General features: G+C 42.1%; 2 protein-coding genes across 3 annotated transcripts; one reads left to right on the forward strand and one right to left on the reverse strand.

Annotated features, from left to right (window-relative positions):
• The first annotated feature begins 238 nt into the window (after window positions 1–238).
• Window positions 239–4,272, forward strand: LOC4332068 (probable glucan 1,3-alpha-glucosidase). Its single transcript, NM_001417410.1, has 6 exons — window positions 239–1,862; window positions 1,977–2,250; window positions 2,328–2,463; window positions 2,694–2,904; window positions 2,986–3,192; window positions 3,624–4,272. The coding sequence occupies exons 1-6, from the start codon at window positions 300–302 to the stop codon at window positions 3,990–3,992; spliced, it is 2,760 nt and encodes a 919-aa protein (NP_001404339.1). The 5' UTR covers window positions 239–299; the 3' UTR covers window positions 3,993–4,272.
• Window positions 4,273–4,980: 708 nt separating this feature from the next.
• On the reverse strand, window positions 4,981–15,917 carry LOC4332069 (protein DETOXIFICATION 42). Of its 2 annotated transcripts, NM_001417397.1 has the most exons (15): window positions 15,772–15,917; window positions 13,523–13,584; window positions 9,267–9,675; window positions 9,043–9,164; window positions 7,739–7,945; window positions 7,182–7,375; window positions 6,940–7,075; window positions 6,725–6,821; window positions 6,520–6,620; window positions 6,269–6,432; window positions 6,073–6,144; window positions 5,853–5,969; window positions 5,662–5,757; window positions 5,436–5,557; window positions 4,982–5,305 (listed from the first exon to the last, which is right to left on the reverse strand). In NM_001417397.1, exons 3-15 carry the CDS (start codon window positions 9,509–9,511, stop codon window positions 5,263–5,265), a joined length of 1,716 nt encoding a protein of 571 aa, NP_001404326.1. In that variant the 5' UTR covers window positions 9,512–9,675; window positions 13,523–13,584; window positions 15,772–15,917; the 3' UTR covers window positions 4,982–5,262. The 2 variants fall into 2 exon arrangements, with proteins under 2 accessions (XP_066164222.1, NP_001404326.1); XM_066308125.1 differs by lacking the exons at window positions 13,523–13,584; window positions 15,772–15,917 and having other exon boundaries at window positions 4,981–5,305; window positions 9,267–9,937.
• Window positions 15,918–22,883: the final 6,966 nt, after the last annotated feature.

The following is a 22,883-nucleotide window of genomic DNA, read 5'->3' on the forward strand; positions in this document are numbered from 1 at the left end:
TTTTAAATATGAGGAAGACGTCATATCTGGTTTTACGGTTGAGGGAGAGAGAAGAATAGAGTCGAGTCACTCGACCAGTAGCAAGACATGAGGAACACTAAATAGACTTATTTCCTTTTGATAGAGATTCGGCCCGCCGTCAAACACGTGGTCGCGGCCCACCACAAGTCCACCACGGGCGAGGCGAGCCCAGGCGTCCAGCCCCATCACTCCGCCCAGGCTTCCAGGAGGCAGCAGTAGCACGCGATTCCAGTGTGCGCGTGTGCCCAGATCCCACCCGCCCCCACGCCGCCGCGGCCATGGATCCGCCGCCGCGGCCGCGCCCCCACCGCGTCGCCGTCCTCCTCCTCCTCCTCCTAGCCTCCTCCCCGGCCGCCCGCGCCTGGAAGAAGGACGAGTTCCGCAACTGCAACCAGACCCCCTTCTGCAAGCGCGCGCGCACCCGCGCCCCGCACTCGCTCGACGCGCCGCTCTCCCTCGACGCCGCCTCGCTCGCCGTCGCCACCGACGGCTCCCTCACCGCCTCGCTCTCCCACCCGTCCCGCCTCCGCCCGCTCCTGCTCCGCCTCTCCGCGCTGCCCCCGCACGCGCTCCGCCTCCAGATCGACGAGGACTACTCGTCCAACACGCCGCCGCACCGCCGCTTCCAGGTCCCCGACGTGCTCCTCCCGGACGTCGAGGCGCGCACGCTCCACCTCCCGCAGCCCAAGACCTCCGCCGCCGGCGTCTCCACCTTCGCGCTGTCCTCCGACGTCGACGTCGTCGTCAAGCACGATCCGTTCGAGCTGACCGTCCGCCGCGCCGGCTCGGGGGCTCCCGTCCTCTCCTTCAACTCCCACGGCCTCTTCGACTTCGAGCCGCTGCAGGAGTCCAAGCAGGAGGGCGAGACCTGGGAGGAGCAATTCCGGAGCCACACCGACACGCGCCCACGCGGCCCGCAGTCCATCACCTTCGACGTCTCCTTCTATGGCGCCGATTTCGTCTACGGCCTCCCCGAGCACGGCTCCACCTCGCTCGCCCTCCGCCCCACCCGCGGCCCCGGGGCCGAGGAGTCCGAGCCCTATCGCCTCTTCAACCTCGACGTGTTTGAGTATCTCCACGAGTCGCCTTTCGGGTTGTATGGGTCAATTCCCTTCATGATCGCGCACGGTGATGGTCCGTCCTCAGGGTTCTTCTGGCTAAACGCCGCGGAGATGCAGATCGATGTGCTTGCACCAGGGTGGGATGGAGCCTCGTCCACAGAGAATGGGCGGATCGACACGCTATGGATGGCCGAGGCTGGTGTTGTTGATGCCTTCTTCTTCGTTGGGTCTGAGCCGAAGGATGTGATCAAGCAGTACATCAGTGTCACAGGCACACCCTCGATGCCACAGCAGTTTGCGGTGGCGTATCACCAGTGCCGCTGGAACTACCGTGATGAGGAGGATGTTGCCGGAGTGGATTCTGGGTTTGATGAGCATGATATTCCATATGATGTGCTCTGGCTTGACATTGAACACACAGATGGCAAGCGGTACTTTACATGGGATCATTCAGCATTTCCTAACCCAGAGGTGATGCAAGGGAAGATAGCAGATAAGGGGAGGAAGATGGTCACCATTGTAGACCCACATATCAAGCGAGACAGTTCGTTCCACCTCCACGAGGAAGCTACTGCTAAGGGATACTATGTGAAAGATGCGACTGGGAAAGACTTCGATGGGTGGTGCTGGCCTGGGGCATCGTCATATCCTGACATGTTAAACCCTGAGATACGAGAGTGGTGGGCTGACAAGTTCTCCTATGAAAACTACAAGGGATCAACTCCAACATTGTATATCTGGAATGACATGAATGAACCATCAGTCTTCAATGGCCCTGAGGTATGCAACTGTATTGCACAATCTCATTCATTATGTTGTGACGATAAAGTAATCAACACAATTGAAACATCTTGCATGTGGACCAATCTTATTTAAATATGCTTCTTTGAATAGGTAACCATGCCAAGGGATGCAGTACATTACGGGGATGTTGAGCACAGAGAACTGCACAACGCCTACGGATACTACTTCCATATGGCTACAGCAGATGGACTTCTTAAGAGAGGTGAAGGGAAAGACAGGCCCTTCGTTCTGTCAAGGGCCTTCTTTGCTGGAAGTCAACGGTATGGAGCAATTTGGACGGGCGACAACTCTGCAGATTGGGACCACCTTAAATCTTCTATTCCGATGGTTTTAACTCTTGGTCTTACTGGCATGACTTTCTCTGGTGGGTGGACATTCCTGAAAGCTTCACATCAATAATGTTTATTTCGGATGGCTTTCTAACAGTTGGAGCTTTGACAGGTGCGGACATTGGTGGATTCTTTGGCAACCCAGAACCTGATCTTTTGGTGCGTTGGTACCAAGTAGGAGCATTTTATCCTTTCTTTAGAGGTCATGCTCATCATGACACCAAGAGACGCGAGCCATGGTTATTTGGGTAAGCCTCATAGGCTCATACTAAACTTTGTGGAGTTTGGTTTACACTCCCGTTTTCTAAATTCTAAAAGGTTGATAATTTCCCTAAAAAAATGCTATACTTGAGGAAAATCAATCACCATGATTTGACCTCACTATGATCTAAACTTGCATTTGAGAAATTTAATTTGGGAAGCACAAATGATAATGTAATTATTTCCAAGACTAACATATTCTCCATACTTGCTACAGAGAGCGAAGAACTGCTCTCATGAGGGAGGCAATTCATATGCGATATTCTTTGCTGCCATACTATTACACACTGTTCAGAGAGGCTAGTGTAACTGGTGTTCCTGTGATGCGTCCTTTATGGTTAGAATTTCCTGATGACAAAGAGACATATAATAATGGTGAGGCTTTTATGGTTGGGCCAAGCCTTTTAGCACAAGGAATTTATGAAGAGGTAAGTCATACCACATATGTTTTTCATTATTAATTTATATTTTGCCAAAACATGTGTTTAATATAGTATGACTTCTTGCAGGGCCAGAAATCAGTGTCAGTGTACCTTCCTGGAGAGGAGTTATGGTATGACTTGAGAAATGGATCTCCATACAAGGGTGGTGTGTCACACAAGCTAGAAGTTTCAGAAGATAGCATTCCCAGTTTCCAAAGGGCAGGCGCAATTGTGCCAAGAAAGGATAGATTCAGGCGCAGTTCTACTCAGATGGTGAATGATCCATATACCCTGGTATGTTTAAACCTGTTCAGTATATGGTTTCTTCTTTGATTTCATTTGGCAACTTATAATTTCATTGATTTGATGTGCAAATAGCCATGAATATGTTAACTATATGCCTGGTGTCTCTTTATTCTCTTACTAAATGAAAGTTATATGTGCACCTTTCTTAGCTACTAGCTATTCCCACTAGTTTCTGTTACTATGATGCACCCGATGTCATTTTTTGAATGTTTGTTGAAAGTACTACAATTTTGGCCTTTTGGACAAAGGCTGCTGTGATTTCATTGCTTGAGTTGAGCATTATTATATGCAAATGCAAAATCTAGGCATGCATACCTGCTATATGTATGAGTCTACCGATCTGTTTAGAGTTGCTACATTCTTAAAGTATGTCCAGACTCGAGAGAGACTAGCTAACTGTTTTATTTTGCAATGATCAGGTGATAGCGCTCAATAGCTCAAGTGCGGCAGAAGGCGAGCTTTATGTGGATGATGGGAAGAGTTATGATTATCAGCAAGGGGCATTCATCCATCGTCGTTTTGTATTTGCAGACAATAAGCTAACTTCCATGAATATCGCACCCAAAAATCTTGGAAACAAGAAATTTTCGACCGAGTGCGTGATTGAAAGAATTATAATCCTTGGGGTATCATCGGGATCAAAGAAGGCTATTGTTGAACCTGGAAATCATGAAGTGGATATTGAATTGGGGCCTATTAGTCTACGAAGCGGTTCGAGCTCTGTTGCACCAACAGTACGAAAGCCCAATGTTCGAGTTGTAGATGATTGGACTATAAGGATAGCATGAGATATATCCATTCACATCTGAAGCCTGATGCTTATTTTCATCGCTCTCAGGTCATAAAATTAGGCTAGAAGCGTAGTGCTGCCTTGCTCAATGTGGTCTGTGGAAGCGCAAAATTTTATATTTTGATGGCCTCAAAGATTTACCATGTAACTGGTACGCGTGCTGTTTTTACTATCTACTTCAAATTTTGATATAATTTGAGACAGAAATTGCTGATGTACATCTGTAGCTTTGACACTGGTTTGTGTACCACGATGCATGAGATGTGAAATTCTTGAGTATATACTTTTGTCTCTAAATGTTTGTTAGTCTTTCTGGAATGCTTCTAGCCAAACATTCTTAGTTTTGAGCTTTAGTTCAACGAATTAAAATGTATTCAGGTTGCATCAATGTGTTAATATTACTGGATCAATTGGGAAGTTTGGCTTTACGAAATTAGTGGTTAATATAGTACTAGTACTACTACTTCTGTGTCAGTTCCATTGCCCCGAATGTTCGCACAAGGATTTTAAATTTCACGAACGGAGTTTTATTTCGATATATGTGTATACAATTTTTTTTTTAAAAAAAGCGTGGGCTATATGTGCCCTACCTCTAAACAAGTTCGGAAAGGGTCAAGTTTGTGTTATTTACAAACTGCAACAGCTTGGATGGCTAGATGGTTTGCTCAATAAGCAACTCAATGCAACTGAAGTACTGAACATCCGTGATAGGGATCAGGGCAAGCTAGATAAAATTTCATCAGGATCTTAACAGAAAGTTTAAGCAGATTTCTCATCAGTCTCAGTGTTTGCATCACTAACAACATGGTTCCCAAGCTGGCCGGCCTAATTCTGGCTGACTTTTCGCCCCCTGTCCGTAGCCCTTGATATTACTTGGTAGGATACTTGGTAGCCTCACTCACTCTGCATATGTCACTGTTTCGTTTAACAAGGACATATATTGCCACAAAATAAATTATTAGACAGACAACAAACAAGAGACCAGATGATCCAATGTACTACTAATTAATGTATAATACTTCAATATCATATATCACAGAAACAATTGCCATCGCCGGCACACAACAAACACCAAAGAACGGTGTATCCTCTCCCCCACAATGAGTCAGATACGATCCCGATTCACGAAGCAATAAACTCGACACCACGACATGCGCTAAGAACTGTACTTATTTTTAATTACATGAGAGCTAGTACTAGTATGCATGGCTATCTACCAGCAAAACGCTGAGGATTAATAATAATCGCCATGAGAAGTTGAAAACCCATCACTTCCGGAGGAACACCCATGGCCCCCTTGCTGCCCCCATTCTGCAGATAGAGCAGAAGTAATTAGCAACCTAGTATATGATGAATCCTAAAGGCTAAGAGCTAAGAGCTACTGAAGAAATGGCTGCAATGAAGAGCGGATAAGGCTGTAGTATATCCTATACTGATATACCTCCAAGTGCTAGCTATGGTCCTCAGGCTCATGTAGATCGTTAATGCGATCCATATACCGATGAATCCGTTATGAGCAGAAAGGTATACTAGGCAGGGTATGGAGATAGCAGCCACACCAACCTGGAGATTTTCATTAGAGCATTGATTCATTGTTAGGAAGATTTTCAGAGATGAAATGTTCCAGGGAATATTCAGAGCTCATATGTGTGAAGAAAGGGATTTACCATGGAGTAAGCTGAGTATGTGTAGTCTGATGCTCCGAAGTTGATGCCATCGAACACGAAGGCTAGTGAATTTATCGTCTGTGTGCCAGCGACAAACTGAACCCCAAAACAAAGCTATCAGTCAATGTCTGAATCTTGGAAAATAGTTAAACATGTTGCTACCCTCTGAACATCTTGACAGATATTCTTACAGGAATGCCTTTGTGAATGACATCGATCACGTCGATGTCCTTTGTGAAAATTCCAGCCCCAAACTTCATGCCAACCCCAAGCACAACAGTGAGACCCATGCCAAGAACAATGCTCAGCTGCAAGGTGATGAGAACAGTACTGTTAGCATGATCCCTGTTGCTCGCAGTAGAAAGGAGAAGTGACAGGAGCAAGATTCTGAAATATCAAACTGTGACTGACCTGTAGTACACGAGATGTCGCAACAACAACCTTGCCTTTATCATTCTTGGCGAATGCGCTTGCAAGAACTGCCTGCAACCATGAGGAAAATTACAGATCGATGAACAACCGAACACAGCTGAAAGTCTGAAACAGCTGCTCTATGAACACATATATGAGATTAGACATATATGAGATTAGGACATGGTAATCTGACCTGCCCAGCGACGGCAAGTCCATCAGCAAGAAGAGATGTGGCGAGCCAGAGCTGGCAGCAGATCTGGAAGGCCGCCATGATGGTAGGTCCATGGCGAGCGGCTAACGACGACGCCAGCGTGACGCAGAAAGTCACTGCCACAACCCTTGCAAGCAGCAGGAACCCTGAAAAAAAAAGAGAGACTTCAGTATCATTCTCAAGGTTCAGTTAAGGAGATGTTATCCAGTTTCAGTATCCCAATGGTATCTCACCGCATCCAAGAAACCGCCCAAATTTGAGGGATTTAAGGCTAGGTGGGATAACATCAACTTGCCGGATGAGCCGACACAGCAGTATCATCGTTATCAGGTACCTGCAATAACGAGAAGTGAGAAAAGTTAGGAGAAATTGATCAATGAAATGAAATGCAGGAGCTGTAGATGATGCTGAAACTGGTGGTAATACACTGAAACTTACTGAGAAATGACATGGGCAACTGCTGCGCCAGTGACACCCATGTGACAAACAAACATCAAAATTGGGTCTAGTATGATGTTTGCTGCATCTCCAACCACTGAAAGAAACAAGAAACGTTAGCAATGTCAGGCACATTAAACTTCAAATATTCTTCCTGACTGTAATCAAAGTTGATATCCAACCAAAATAAGGACATGATCAGTAGATGTTCTTACCAGTGGCATACAATGGTGTCTTTGTGTCTTTGAAACCACGGAAAACACCCTGCATGGCCAGAGACAGTAATACGGCGGGAGCACCAAGTGATCTGATTGTTAGGTAGCGAACTGCAGGCCTTAGCATTGGTGAATCCTGAAAATGTTGTGATGTAAACAAAAAATGAGTTAGGATCAAGGAGTCACACAAAGTACACGAGTAACTGAAGCTTAAAGAATGAGATAAAGGAAATAGTACTTACATTCTTGACACCCATGATATTCAATACAAATTTTGCTGAAAAGACCAGGAAGACAGCCTGAAGTAGCCCAAGAAATGAGCCAACTATTACTGCTGATGTCACAGAAGGTATGTACTTTCTCTTGCACCCTTGATCGGAGGGATTTGTACACTCGGTGGGAATACATGAATTGACACATTCTACCTTATCAGGACCTGGAAACAAAGTTTGACAAAATAAACAAATAGCGAGTTCAGATTTGTGGTGAATTAAGGCGGTGTTCTTTTCTCCTGCAGATGAAGATGAAGATTAAGATTAAGTTTTTTATGCAAAACGAGGTGGTATTAACGTATGATTGATTGAGTTTTAATTATTACAAACTTAAAAAATAGATTCGCATGATATTTTAGAGCAACTTCCATATATAAAGTTTTCGCACGAAACACACCGTTTAGATGTTTGAAAAGTGTGCAACGAAAATCTTAATCTTCATCCAACTCTGGTTGGATAAAAGAACGGGGCCTAAGTTACTGCTATTCAAAATTCTGAAACTCAAAAATGTTCCGACAAATCAGTACCAGATACAGGCAGATTGTTGGTTTCTGAATCCACAGGAGAAGCTTTCTCCAGATCTTGGCTGCTGTTTTCTTCTATACATTTACTGATGATAGCGTCTTCTTCAGCCACAAATGATGTTGTAACGCTAACAAGGGGGTAAATACAGACTTTGGATACTTGGTTAAATATGGCAATTGAAACACCAACAGCAGCTATCTCCACCGAACCTGACCAAATCAATTGTACAAATATTTCACGGCATTAAGTTTCAGATCAACAGCAGCTGCTTGTTTTCTGAAAACAAATTGATCCTCCAAACTATTCCTTTGAAATAACTTCAACACGCAAAAGCAATCTAAATATGCTTATCAGACATACTAAAAGTGAACAACTATATGAATTTTGTGTAAAGAAAAGGGAGCATATTAAAAATAGGAAAGAAGAAAATAGAGATACCATGACATATTTGACGAAAAGGAAACAGATGGACTGTTTGTTGTAAAAGACAAAACAAAAAGGATGAACTCAGCATGTACCTGACCAACCAATTGTAATGAGATAAAAAGGATGAACTCAGCATGCAAATGAAAACTCAGAAACGACATTTTGCAATACTTAAAGAAACAAATAAAAACTAGTATTGTCAACAGAAACCCATCATATGACAAGAAGAATACCGTTACATTAAAAGCTCTTATATAAGAAAAATATATATCTAACTGGACTGGAGGATATAAATAAGAAAATTACAATAAAACCTCCAATATAAATACATATAAAAAAACATATATCTGACTTGATCAAAGGATAGAAAGAACAAAATGGAACATTATGGCATCAGTAACAGCTACATGGAGTCATGCAGGTAAGATCTTATTGACTTGTCAATATTGACAAAAGACAAGAATCGGCTAGGCACCATTAGCAAACATGAATGAATAATTCGAGAGCACATTTGTTGGAAGTATTTGGCGTTCGGCACCCACTTATTCAATTGGCCACCCATATATACAAATGAAAACGACATTGCCGCTCTTAAAAAAATGGAAAGGGACATCCCTGTACTAAGTTGGTTACACTGCCAAACTTACCAAAATGGAAATGAAGTATAAAGTACCAACAAGCTCGATATATTTGTAAAATCAATTGTATGATTTGTCTGATAATTAGCACTGACATTTGGAAGAAATCCCTCTGTATGACTTATCTATACCGAGCAAATTAAGTATGAACACTGTGTTGATGGAACTTACTAAACAGGTGAACAAGATGCAGCCATGGCAACGTCAGAGAAATCATACATGTCAGGGTGACGCATGCTCACCTAAGCGGCCGATGAACGCTGTGTCTACCAAGGAAGCAAGCGGATCCGCCGCCAGAGCCAGCGACGCCGGCACGGCAATGCGCAACACCTCTGATCCGAGCTCGTCAAGCTTGAACACGCTCCTGTGTGGTGGTGCAACACAAGAATGAGCCATGGTGCAAGAGAGATTATGAGAAATGGAAGCGATTTGTTACTGCCATGGTAATAGCAGAGGACGAACCAACCTGATGTTCATGACGAAGAGGTAGAGCCCCACCCTCCTCGGCCAGCCGGACAATGCGGCTGGCGCCGGCAGATCCTCCGGCGCCGCCGCAGCCGCCGCCGTCTTCTCCTCCGCGCCGGCGGCACCGTTCATCGTCAGCGCCGCGTCGGGGACGACGACGGCGGCCGCACGCTTCTCGGCCGTACTGCTCGCTGCAACAGCAGCAGCAGCTGCTGTGACCTCCTCCATCTTCTTCAGACCAGCCATGCCGGTGCCGGGCGGGGAAACGTACGTGTTCTGCTCTTGTCTGAGGCGGAGCTGTACGTGCTCGCGGTGCTCACAGCCAAGCAGAGAGCCAGACGCGCCCGTACTTATACCGGCCTCTCTCAGAGGCAGCGAGGCGCTCGCTCCGCTTATCACGACGTCAGCAGCTGCGACAGGGGCAACACGGCAGAGGACGATCAGCAGACGACGACGTCGGCGAGAGGTGTGCCAGAGGCCACCGGCGGTAACGTGTCTACCGGTGCCAGTCGGTTACAACCAACGAAATCCGTACGCCCCCCCTCTCGCACGCGCGTGAGGATGCAAGCAACGGGCGGAAAACAGAAAGCACGGCGGCGGCGGCGGCAGCGGCACAGGGGGGACGCGTCGCAGCGTAAGCTTAAGCGTAAGCGAGCGCGCCCTGTGCGAGGCAACGAGGCGTGCGCGGGTCGCGCTTAAATAACCGCGCGCGCGTCCTCCGGCCGGCGCCCGTCAAAATCTGCCAGGTTGCACGGTGCGAGGGGCTAATTCTACTGCTAGCACACTAGCTAGGCGGGAACGCGAGTACGTGACCCGAGGCCGCGCCGTCGGCCCGGGAAAACGTACGTAGTAACATTATGGTAGAGGATCCTCATCCGGGGTGCACCAGCGAGCGCGCGCCGCGCAGCCATCCGTTGCGTGCGGACGGAGTTGGGTGGCAGGGGGTGATGCGTATTGTATTGATGGCGGCTGTTACGCCTGCGTGGTCTAAAGGCGCAACGGACGCCGGCGTCAGTGTCGACCGACCCGGTCGGCGCCCGGCAGACGGCAGCCGCTCACCATGCCGCCGTTACAGAGGCTCGAACGAAGCTGTCAGCATGCCTGCCTGCCTGCCTGTCCGTCACCTACTCGATCACTTGTACTGCTGTGGCGATCGGTGATAGCCACAGGTTTGCCGGTGAGCAGCATGGGCTGGGTGACTGGGTCAGCTTAATTTGAGAGATTTAATCAGGACCTTGTTTTGACCAAAAGAGGATGAAGAGATTGGTGAGGTTCCATGGACTCTGCTTTTCAGTTACACCTGATTTCTCGTACAGTTTATTATTATCATCATCATCATTATTATTTGGGTAAGAGAAGGTTGGAGGCTTTGGGCACCTAAGAAAAAGTATGGAAATATGAAGATAGCACTATAGCAGGAGAGTGACCGATTGGACAGTTCCTCTCTTTCCAGCCACCTTTCAGGGTAGGTTACAAAGTTACTATCATCATATAATAAGTGGTTTCTAATGTAAGAACGATTTAGTGGTCTGTAATTTTCTAACATGTTAAAATTTGGTAATGCTAAAATTTAATTTAGTTCATACCAAATAGCTCTTATACAAAATCTATATTCTCTATAATATGAGCATTTACTCATATCTTATTATCCCACAGGACTTAAAATTCTGCATCAAACTAAATAACACCTTCTCCATTTCTACCCTACCAAAATTTGGCAGGGTAGAGAACCAAACCTTATAATATATGTTTATATTTTAAAGCATGCATAGTTACATTTGTTACTCTAATGCATATGGCTGAAAACAAAACCGTACTTGTTACACCAATATGATAGTAGCACACTAGCACTATAATATGACCCATAGTCAACTGTATATACATTTTCTATTTTACTCACGTAATTTCCCATACTTAGAAAAACATGATAAGAAAACATATAAAGAGAAACTTCCACTGTTTTTTAGGAGGGGAAGGGTTGCATTAGATTCAAAACTCTATTGGAACTTTATATATTTGGCAGCATCTAACAATAAACGTTAAATTTGTGATCAAAATAATGATTCTTGGATTATTAGTGCCAAACGAGTTACTGGCCAAACTTTATAGGTGCTTTTAACTTCCTCCCTAGTGGGAGATTCGTTATTTTTCTCTATTATTGGTCAGAATAACATTGGGTAGACTTTTTACCTATCTTCTTATCTCCACTATCTTAAAAGCGGAGTTATTCTCCTTTCATCCCCTCCTCTCAATGCACGCGGGACGTCCATATTCAAAAAGTAACCACTGTTCTTCTCTAATTATATGGGCCTGGCTCGTAACTTACGAGCTCCCAATCTATCCATAATTATATTGGTTTGACCATTACAACGTACGAGCATGTAACTAATAGCATTATAAAAAGGGAGTTAGGTAACGAAAATGTTAAATAAATTCTTACAATTAATCCTAAAATCAAATTCTAAACTTCAATATCAGCTTCAGCTTGTAGGAAAACGTTATACCGGTTATGCTCTTCAATCTTATCTGAACTTTCTTATTTGCTAAATATATATGGAGAGTTATAGCTTTGCACTATTGACTTCGAATCTCCGCGCTAGTGTCCTTCACATTCTGTTCTTCTGCTGAACTTCAGGAGGAAAATAAACGAGACAACCTACCACTCTTAAGTCTTATCCAATCTTCAAAATGGAAAAAAAAAACTTGTATCCATGTGCTTTTGCCATCGCGGATAGTACGTTGGGATATTTTGCAGAATAAGGGTGATCAACTGATCACTATGTGTTCATAAGTCGAAATGCCGAACAACTTCGTCTTGTTGCTAAAGAAGGTTTTTGCTTGTGGACAATGCTAAGCTCCGGGGTAGGTTCAGAAAGCTGAAGTGAAGTGGACTGATGATGTTTTGGTGGTAGGTTCTGATGCTGATATATACAACTCCATCGCCTTAATTACCGGCTTACCGTATTACAGCTTTCCTTTTCTTGAGTCGCTGTTGATATGGTTCAGGGTCAGAAAGGAACGTAAGAAAAGCTGAATCAGGGATTGTTTCCTGAATCGAATGTGTGTTACGCAGCAAACTCCTGTTTTGGTTGCCCTGTTGGAATGTAACTGAACTTGTGATGCAACAGAATTTAAGCTTAGAATGTTCTCCTAGCTCTAAAAGGGACATTGCTGTGTATATGAAAGGATACGTTTCCTATAATTTTGCAAGAAACCGAATAAATCCTCCAGAAAATTTTCAGTCCAGACAGGGAGACTATACTACTGGAGATTCGATCAACGCGGCAAGGGAGCATGGGAAGAAGGCCAGCACTAAGGGGATTTGGCTCCATTGCTGACTAGGCTTTAGGATGGGTAAGGTCTTGATAAAAATTCAGTATGAAGATTCTCCGAGAAGGTGGCCTCGGATGTTGGGATGACAAATGGAATTCTTCAGATTCATTGAACCTAGTTCCTTTATCTTCCTATAGATGGGTGGATTAATGCGAGGTTTGAATCAATTTCACGCGGCAAGAAATGGACTGATTAACGCGAGTTGATTGATGCATCAGTGTCTTTTTGTAGTATCAGTGACGCATGTGTAGAATCAACCCATTTTGATGCGAGGTCCAACGAAATTTTGCCATAAATCTACAACCGAATGATTTGCAGTAGGGTAGAGGCTCTCTCGAGGTGTGTAGTTGCATCTCGTCTCGTTCCATCTGGCCTTCCATTTCTCTCTTCTTTCTCTACTAGTATAGCTTATTAGGATCCTCCCGTTCTTCAAGGTGGGAGGATGAAAAGATATGATCCTCTTGGTTTCCCCCATTGTGGTCTAGTGTTTCCTTCCTCACTCTTTCCAATGACAGTGAAGAAAAGAGAACAGCTACCACCCTATGTCCAAATTCAGATATGAAATATATGTATGCTTGTCTTGCAGCTATGGCTGAAATGTATGGTTTGGATATTTGAAAATAAGAATGTTACCTACAATTTTGCCACCGAAAGATACTTTCACAGCACTACAATTCTGTAACTTTTTTTCGGGTATACAGCCATAAACTTTGAACCGACAAAAGGCAGTCTTCTGTGACTATATGCATCGAGTTAAGCATGAAACATAAACTATGTGTTGGTCACCACCGAGTCTCCTACTAGTGCCAGGATAATGTTACTGGTCAGCCACTAGCAGTTTGTAATAAGCATGGACATAATTTACTCCAATGATACAAGAGTTAGTGGAGTGCTCTTTCTCAATTTGATTGGCAGGAGTAGTACCTTGCTAAGTCTGGCCTTAATTTTGTGGATCGAAGTGGAGTCTCTGTACTATAATACGCTAGCTGCAAAAGATACATGAATGTAAAACTTGGGTTAAACTAGGTTTTGCATGCAGATCTCCTTCCAAGAAAGAGCAAAGTTAACAAAACATTGCCAAGTTAACAAAATATCGCCAAGCATCCTTAAAAATTCTAACAAATGATATCGTATTCTTTTGCATCTTAGTTCCCCATAAAGTTTACACATAAAAGAAAATTCCTCTACTAGGTAGATGATTTAACATTCTTTGTTGAAAGATCAGATGCTTCAATGCTTGTCATCAGAGATTCAGAGTTCCACACGGCATGTAACAGTATGATTTCCACACTTCATTTTAGATTTTTTTTTCTTTTAATTTTGGCAACAGATTAAGTTGCATGGTCGATAATAGAGAGTCCTATTGTGTTGTCAAGTTGTATTCAGCTGGTGAACGAGATGAGATTTCTCTCGTTCTCCGTGCACACGCTTCCCGAACTAGTAAACAGTATATTTTTTATAAAAATTTCCAATAGGAAAGTTGCTTTAAAAAATCATAATAATCCATTTTTGAAATTTAAAACAGTTAATAATTAATTAATCATGCGCTAATATATCACCTTATTTTGTGTGTTTTCTTAATCTTCTCTTTTTTTCTCCTCTCAAACACACCTGCGAGAGAGCACCAAAATAAAATTGGCAGGAACTAACACATTGACAAAACAATAACTAAACTATCTGAATAGTGAATATGATTAAGGTATCACTTTTTTTTTGTTTACTTTTTTTTTTGGAAAAGTACATATATCACAATCTGCATATATCTTCAACAAAAGCAATGAAATGCGAGCTGCGTCATGACCATTAATTAAGCGACTTTGGAGGACTAATACCATCTAGATAGATCGTGCCTGCTAACTTTTGAGTGTTTGGTCGAAATGAACGGAGGAAAGGCACTACAATATACAGACCGGCCCATTGACGTGCACCACTTACCAAGATAGTTTTTTCTTTTTTTATAATATATAACACCAACAAGATGAACGTACTTTATATCGGGAGACAAACAACCTTAGAAACTTCTTGCAGTAAGAATTAAATTCTCTCATATTGGTCACTTGATAGGTAATAAATTCCCTCAAAACTAAATCATATGATCAGATACTTAATTAACTTATGATAAATTAATGGGGCACCAAACACCAGTCATACGGTGACAGTTGTTTGTGTATAACTCTCTACTCGGTAGGATTCAAATATAACTGGCTTTAAGAGATTTTGTGTTCTTTTAGCTTCTGTTAATGAGTTACTGCTCCCTTTGGTAAAAAAAAAAACTATCATGTCGTTTTAGATCCGTTTCAAGTGAAATTTTAAAACATTGAGCATTAATATTTTCTTGATATTTAGATGTTTAGAAAATTAACATATTTATTCGATGTATGATAACCATATAAGTGTGATAAATAAATATTTACGATCCGAAGGAGTAGTAATATATAGTCCAGTACTATGGCTCTGCTACCGCAACCGCTACAGTTGCGGCAGTTCAAACCGGCTGCCCGCTGCAGCCATTCACAACTGTTGTAGCCGCAGCTAGCGCAACTGAATGCAGCCTATTCGTATATGTTCTCAGTGGTTGCCATTGGTTGATTACTTGCTCTATTATTATAATGATGTACTATGTCATTACACATTAGAGATCCAGTGATAATGGTATGTGGTTTCAACCTAAGATCACGTGTTCGATCTCCAACATGTCATAATTTCATCTTAAAAAAAATGTTTGGAGGGACGTCTCTCCCTCTAAATCTCGTTTTCTTTAATGTCATTACACATTACTTGGATTAGAAAACGACATACGGCATCATCACCAGTCGGCGGTCACAGTCAGTAGCATTCATGTAGACGAGCGCTCGTACGTGACTGGTGATCATCAGTACATACGCGGTGCTTGAGATCGACGTGCACACATGTATGTATGTCACGTATAATCGCTAGGGCACCGCACTAAGTTCGAAGAAGCGCTCGAGTTTAGCAGTCCAGTGCTAATAACCTGACCGGCTATGTGTGCTGGAGTTGGGAGTTTGATCGCAACGGCCGCCAGCAAAAGCAACGGCCAGCTGATCCAAGTATCCAACGCACCCAAAGCAAACCAAGCAGAAGACCATGCAATCGCATGCACGCATAAACGGAGGAAACGAGCGGAGCAGAGCGAAGCAGAGCAGCGCGCGTACCTGAACCAAACCTGGCTCGAAACAGGTAGGTAGCCCGCGCAGCACAAGTGCTCAGCAACCACACGCGCGCTGTACCGCACTGCACTCTCTTGCACTTGCACGGACCTGCACCGATCGACGAGTACGCTGCCGCTTCTGCTGCTGCTGCTTCTCTCGGTTTGCCGATCTCGCGTATAAATAGCCCGTAAAAGCGCTCGCGCCGCGCGCGCTGGCGGCTTAGGGGACCCGACCCAGTGGAATACCCATCCATCTGTTTGGCAAAAACTTCACTCGTTATTTACATATCATCACTTAAATAATTATAAAAAATAAAAAATATATTAATATGTGATATATCACTTCACAAACATCATATTCAAATTCAACTTTTACATATCGTAATAAAAAAATAAATTAAACCACAACTAGTTACAGCAAATTTAGTTTCCTTGTTGTGATAGGTAGAAGTTGAATTATATGAATGTTTATACAGTGATATATCATATGTTAAAATATCTTCTTAATTTTTTTTATAAGATTTAAATGACATGTCAACAATAAAGCGGCATCTCCTCGTGTGTTTAAAATCCACTGCTCTTCTGTTTGTCCGCCTCTGCGTGTTAGCTCCGTCGCTCGGCTAAGGGCGCCGGCCGCCAGTCGGTCTCTCTCGGTTTGGAGTCCAGGCGGGAGTCGCAATAGCGGGGAGGAAATGGTTTGTTTAGTCGCACGCCGCGTGGCCTCCACGAGCCCCGACCGTACGCACTGTACGTCCGACTGTCCGCCGTGTCACCGCGGCATTGGCACGATGCGTGTGCTGCACGCCGCCTGTGCGTGCTACGGCATATGCGCATCGGTACGTACACACCACGCCGGGCTTTTTCACGATATGGTTTTCTTTTACCCTCGGCGATAGAGAGCACTCCGGCTGGCAAATGGAAAGCCTGGCCCACTTACGCTTATCCAAGCCCACGTCGCAGTTTACGCGATCCCGACCGGAGTTCATCGTGATGGCGACCGGAGCAGGAGCTTTGCTTAGCTTCTCCAGCTGCATGCGTGCCGCCCATCATCTCCATAATGCTTATGCTTACAAGTTAAAATTTAAATTTTTAATCTTAAATTTGACGTTGATTTTAGGATTTTATTTTCATCATAATTTATTTTTCAGCATTTACTTTTTAGATTCCTAAGAACATATATATAAAAGTTTTGTTCACAAATTATTTTTCGTTTGTAAATATGCCAACGATGAAGCAACTAGTGATCGAGACCCCCTTTGTTTTTCTATGTGCGTCGGGCTGATAATGGAGAGGAGCACTTGTGTGTATAAGGTTTACAAAACCAACGATAACCGGTGGTTTTCGTGAAAACCGACCACACAAAACAGCTTGAAAACACAAACCGATCTATTTTATAGGAAAAGTACTAAGAAAAGACAAAGTATTATTATTATTATTGGTTTAGAGGCAGAACCAGCTCATAGGCAAGGTCTAGAGAAATTTGCGGTGTTAACGGAGTCGCTAACCACCCCAACCAAGAAAAATTCTCGATAAAGATGGGTTTAGATTAAACCGGCTAGTGGAGCTGGCTTAAAGATAAAACCAACCTCTAATCCAATTTAGATCGATATGGGGTAAACACCCGTCTCGTGGGCGAATTGGAAGGTTTACGGGCTCTATAAATAGTATTGCACTCTTGCAGTAAAGACGGACGATTTACGACAAAAATCGATAAAAAAAATGTATCTGCCTCTGCCTTGGTTGTAAAATAAAGTAGTCAAAAATTTACAAATGTTTTTCGTGAAGACAAAAAACCGTTGTGGTCTTGTTTTTCTGGATGATTCAGTTCTGTAAGCCCTGCTTTACATTGGCATGAGATTTTTCTTCATTAACATATTTTTTTTAAGAAAAAGGATAAGGTGTTTATGCAATTTGATGTAGAAGAAAAGAGTCGATCCATTTTTTTAAAATGGACCGAAAACCTAACAACGACACAAATTGTTGGCATCCATTTTGGCCAACACAAACTTACCTAAAAAATTACGGTGTTAACGGAGTTGCCTAACCACCTTGATGGAGAAAAAACTCAAAATCAAACTAGGTTTTAGAGATTAAACCGGCTAGCAGAGCCGATTTAAAGATCAGACCAGTCTCTAGTACGATTTAGATTGATTTGAAGATAACCACACATCTCGTGGATGAATTGAAAGGTTTACTGGACATGTCTACAAAGGATATCGCACTCTCGCAACAAAAAAGAATAATTTACGTCACAATTTGATCACACTATACTATGGATGTGGATTTTCATCCCTCGAGGGGATATCCCCTCGTTGTTTGCATGTCATCTAAATAGTTATCAAAAAATTTGAAAAAAAAAATGACAACATAGATTAATACGAAATATATCACTCCACAAACATGCAAGATCAAATTCAACTTCTACAAGTTGCAACAAAAATAACAAACTAAACTGAAAATAGTTATCGCACATTCGTAACTATATTTGTTATTTTTGTTACAACTTATAGAAGTTGAATTTAAACTTTCAAGTTTGTGGAGTGATATATTTCATATTAATCTATATTGCCAATTTTTTATATTTTTTATGACTATTTAGATGACATGCACGAAACGAGAGTATATCTCCTCGAGGAATGATTTCACTTTCCCACTGTACTATATATATTATCTGTAGAGGCCAAATCTAGTTGTCAACAGAAACCAGCAAAAACGTAACCTTGACACGATCATCATGGATGAACCATATGGATCCTACGACACCATCACCGACTCTACTAGAGTTGCATGATATATGCAGAGGAATTGATCGACCATTCTCTAGCTGCATAGCTGATAATGTACTACTTGATTAGTGCAGAGGAGTAGTACATAATGTCATTATTACTTAATTACTTTTTCCATGTCAAAATGAAATCAACTTACTTTTAATGGGAAAGTTAGGTTACGCCGACCGGAGCGTACGGGGAAAAAGCGTCAGTCAGCCGCCGGTGCGTAGGTAGTGAGGCCGGGTGCACGCGCCTTTGCAATTTCTCTTTCGCTGTTTGTTGAGGCATACGTGCACCTAGCTAGGTAGGAGCACGCACTATGGAAGAATTGCCCTTTGATAAGTTGATCTGAGGATTACGGCTGTTTAGTTCCTTTTAAAGTTGGAAGTTTGAGTTGAAATTGGTACGATGTAACTGAAAAGTTATGTGTATGATATATTGATGTGATGGAAAAAGTTGGAAGTTTGGATCTAAGCACAGCCTACTTTTGGTCTCAATGCACGGAAGAAAAGAGTCCGGCACTGGCAGTTGTGTGAAAAAAACAATGGGCGAGTGGCTGCTTGCGCATGAATCCATGGAAGATTGTACTGTCAGTGGTGTGAACGGCACCGTTCGTGCTGCCCAATCTAGCTCGCCACCGACGACGACGACGACGGACACTCGATCGATGTCTCGGACAGTGAAGCACAGTCGTCCAGACTCCAGAAGAAGCTTGTTGATAGTCGCTGTTAATATCCTCATGGAAACGAATTGCGAGAAAGCGCGTAATGCTTTGCTAAAGATGGACTGACAGCTTCGAGTTCGAAAGCTTGATGTTTATTTTGTCGGTAGGTAGGAGGTGTTTCTGTACTTTGCTTAAATAGTGTGAACATTTCCACTTAGCATCTCCTGATATCTAGTGTTGTACAGTGCACTTGTGCAGTTCTGTTGTTACCATGTTATTCAGGGATCTAATCATCTCGTGGGCTCTATACATGGTACACCGCGTGCACTTGGAACAACAAAACGCCAAAAGGAGTAACGAGGTGACATCCACCGCACGCATGAGCGAACAAGGGGGCGGAAGAAAATTGGGCAGAAAAGCAATTTCATTGTCGCGTTATCTCTGTTAAGTAAACCTCTTTTATGTCCACGTCAAGAAAGTAACCTCTTTTTGTATTGGAAGAACCTGTCCTAGCAAGCTGCAATTTGCAACCCACAAAACGTAACCCAACCCCAAAGTACCAAGACCTAATCATCTTCTGGTTTGGACTAAATACAGGATTTGTTTTCTCCGATGATCCGATCATCTTCTGTATCTGAGAAGATGTGCGCTTCTCTCTATAGGAAGGGAAATTTTAATTTTATCAGTGGCTCTTGCTGCTTGTCTCCATATGTTTTCTCATGTGGACCTGTGTTGTAGGCTTGTACTAGCATGCAGTGCCACTGCCACTATCCTAATAACAAGTCCAAGGGGGGTGTTACAAATGAACACTATGTGTTAATCTACATTATTACTAGTTAGTGTAAGCCCCATTTTTATTTAGAGAAACACTCTGAACCATCCATCAACACTCAGACTAAAAATTTTAAAAGTTGATCTGGTTTTTACAGACTGGTGGTTGCAAGGCCATATAGGTATGATCAATACAACTTATTTTTTCAATGATGGTTTTGCTGACAGTGATCAACCTTAAGATGGTTTTTTTTTGTCATGTGGGCAACTTTTTCATTAATTTTGATTAATGGGAATCTAAATAAGATGATCGAGGGCTCGAGGATGAATGGAGAAGAAATAAGAGTGCAGAAAAAAAAAGGAGGGAGAGAAGTATGAAAGAGGCTAACATTTTTTGTGTGAGCATCCTTGATGTATAATCCATAGCTGTCTAGTTTAAGGGAAGGTAATATTGCTTTTCAAATTGTATAGTTTTGAATGGATTGATATCCTCTGACGTAAAATTAAAGAGACGTAATTTTCTAAAAAAAAAAGTTAAAGAGACGTGTAGTCATTGATATATGGGTCCCACTGTTCATGAGCCTACGTTCCAGTGACCACGTCGGGGGAGTTCACGTTAGAGGATCCCTTTCCATTTTAAATCACCCCCTCCTTTCTTTTGCTATCCAAGCGTTGCTCTATTATGAATCAGTGTACACCTCAAGCTCTTTCAAATTTTCTCTGAATTTAAAGCATATATAGTTAGGATGTGTTCTTCAGCTTCCCAACTCACTCCCGCTCTCGCTTTTTGCGCGCGCACTTTCTAAACTGTTAAACCGGTACATTTTTGCAGAAAATTTTCTACACGAAATTTGCTTTAAAAAATCATATTAATCTTTTTTTAAAAAATAGCTAATACTTAATTAATTATGCGCTAATGAGTCGCTCCGTTTTGCGTGCAATGCACAATGGTTCCCAACTAGGAAGAACGAACACGGCCTTAATGGAGTTATTAGAGGAGCAAATAAAGAAACACAAACAAATATAAGCATTTCTAGATTATTTAGCAAAGTTAAAGTTCAAGAACTATAGTATCTCTAGTTAAATGAGCAGTCAGAAGGTGGTTAGGAGTAAAATGGGAAAAAATAAATAAGAGGCGTTTGATAGAACAATTAGTATTTTAGAAATACTTATATTATTTACAAAATCCTATCTTCCTATATAGTTGATACCCACTAAGAGACATTTACTCCTATAAAGTAAAGCATGCAAGAAGCTACATCATCAATAATTTTAAGCCATCGGATCGCATTAGTATAGAGTTATCAATCATTGGATCAAGAAACTACTCATCCATCTAATGTAATCATTGATTATTCATCCAGTCACCTCCCTTTAACTCATAATCATCCGTGCCATTCTGCACAAAATACTATATTTTTTCCTCCCAAGTCCTCAAAGATAATGCAAACTTATCTCATTTTTTCAAATACAACTCAAATTATTACATAAGATGTGAGTTTTGTTTTTTATAAACAATTGGATAACATACAGTAACCCAAACATATTTTTAAAACAAGCTTGCGATAAAGCAATAAGGTGCAATCTATCTAATTGTGACAATATCCAGATTGTGCATGAAAATAACTTTCATATGTCACAAGAATACACAATGACGTTTAAAAAAACAAAACATGAACTATATTATAATAACAGAGGCTATATATGAAGCCACATTATCATTTATTTTGTATATATATAGAGTTACATCTAATCATTTAAAATATTGATTTTATTTGACGATAAAACTAGCAAATCCCACGGCAAGGCGCGGGGTGCCAACTCCGCAATTTTGACAAATTGACCCTTTCAAAAAACTTATTTCAAGCATAAACCGTACCAAAAACTAATTTCAGGAATAGGCCGTGACCTCAGTGCCAATCCTAATAGCGCTAAGATAAAATGTCTCAGCGCCACTTCCATTGGCGCTAACATCTCATCCGACATGATATGCACTTTAAATTTTGTGGAAGCTCCAAGACTAATGCAACTGTAGAATAGCCCAGTGGTAGTGTCATAGGGTAGCTAGCCAAGGCGCAAGAGTTCGATTCCTGTCTCCCACTCATTTTAATAATTTTTCTTTTGAATGTTGACGTGCTTTTTACAACTCATTTTATTTTTAAACTTGGAATTATAATTTAAGATCTCAAATTTGTTTATTCCAAATTCAACATAAAATAAATTTTATACACAAGTCACATTAATACAACCAGCATTAAGAAGGATAGGTAAGAAAAAACAAGGATTCCTACCACTTAATCTTAATCTTAATTTATTGTATCTTCCCGGAGTTACCTCTCCGGGAATTCTTTTTTAATTATTCCTGTATATTACTTTTTTATCCTTTTAATTGATAATATTATTTTATTGGAAATCGTGTAAAGATTATTTGGATTTAATACAGCTACTTGTGCAAGGATAATACTTTATGTATCCGCGTTGCTGCGTTTATCCGACTGATCCATGCCATGGATCGAGTGATCAAATCAGAATTGATTTACCTGAATTCAGTGAGCCTTCGCGGAGAACTCTATCAGTTTCTATTTGGTTACCGAAGCTAAGTGGACCCGAGCTGTTGATGACCGAATAGAAAGGTTTATTTTCAATGGCAAGTCCTAGATGATGTAGGCTTTGCTTATCCTGGCCAACCACAAAGTACGCATCTCATGTGCTAAGAAGGATAGGTACGAACTCTATCAGTTTCTATTTGGTTACCGAAGCTAAATGGACCCGTGCTAAGAAGGATAGGTACGAACTCTATCAGTTTCTATTTGGTTACCGAAGCTAAATGGATCTGAGCTGTTGATGACCGAATAGAAAGGTTTATTTTCAATGGCAAGTCCTAGATGATGTAGGCTTTGCTTATCCTGGCCA

This window comes from Oryza sativa, chromosome 3, assembly GCF_034140825.1.
Source record: "Oryza sativa Japonica Group chromosome 3, ASM3414082v1".
Taxonomy (NCBI): Eukaryota; Viridiplantae; Streptophyta; class Magnoliopsida; order Poales; family Poaceae; genus Oryza; species Oryza sativa.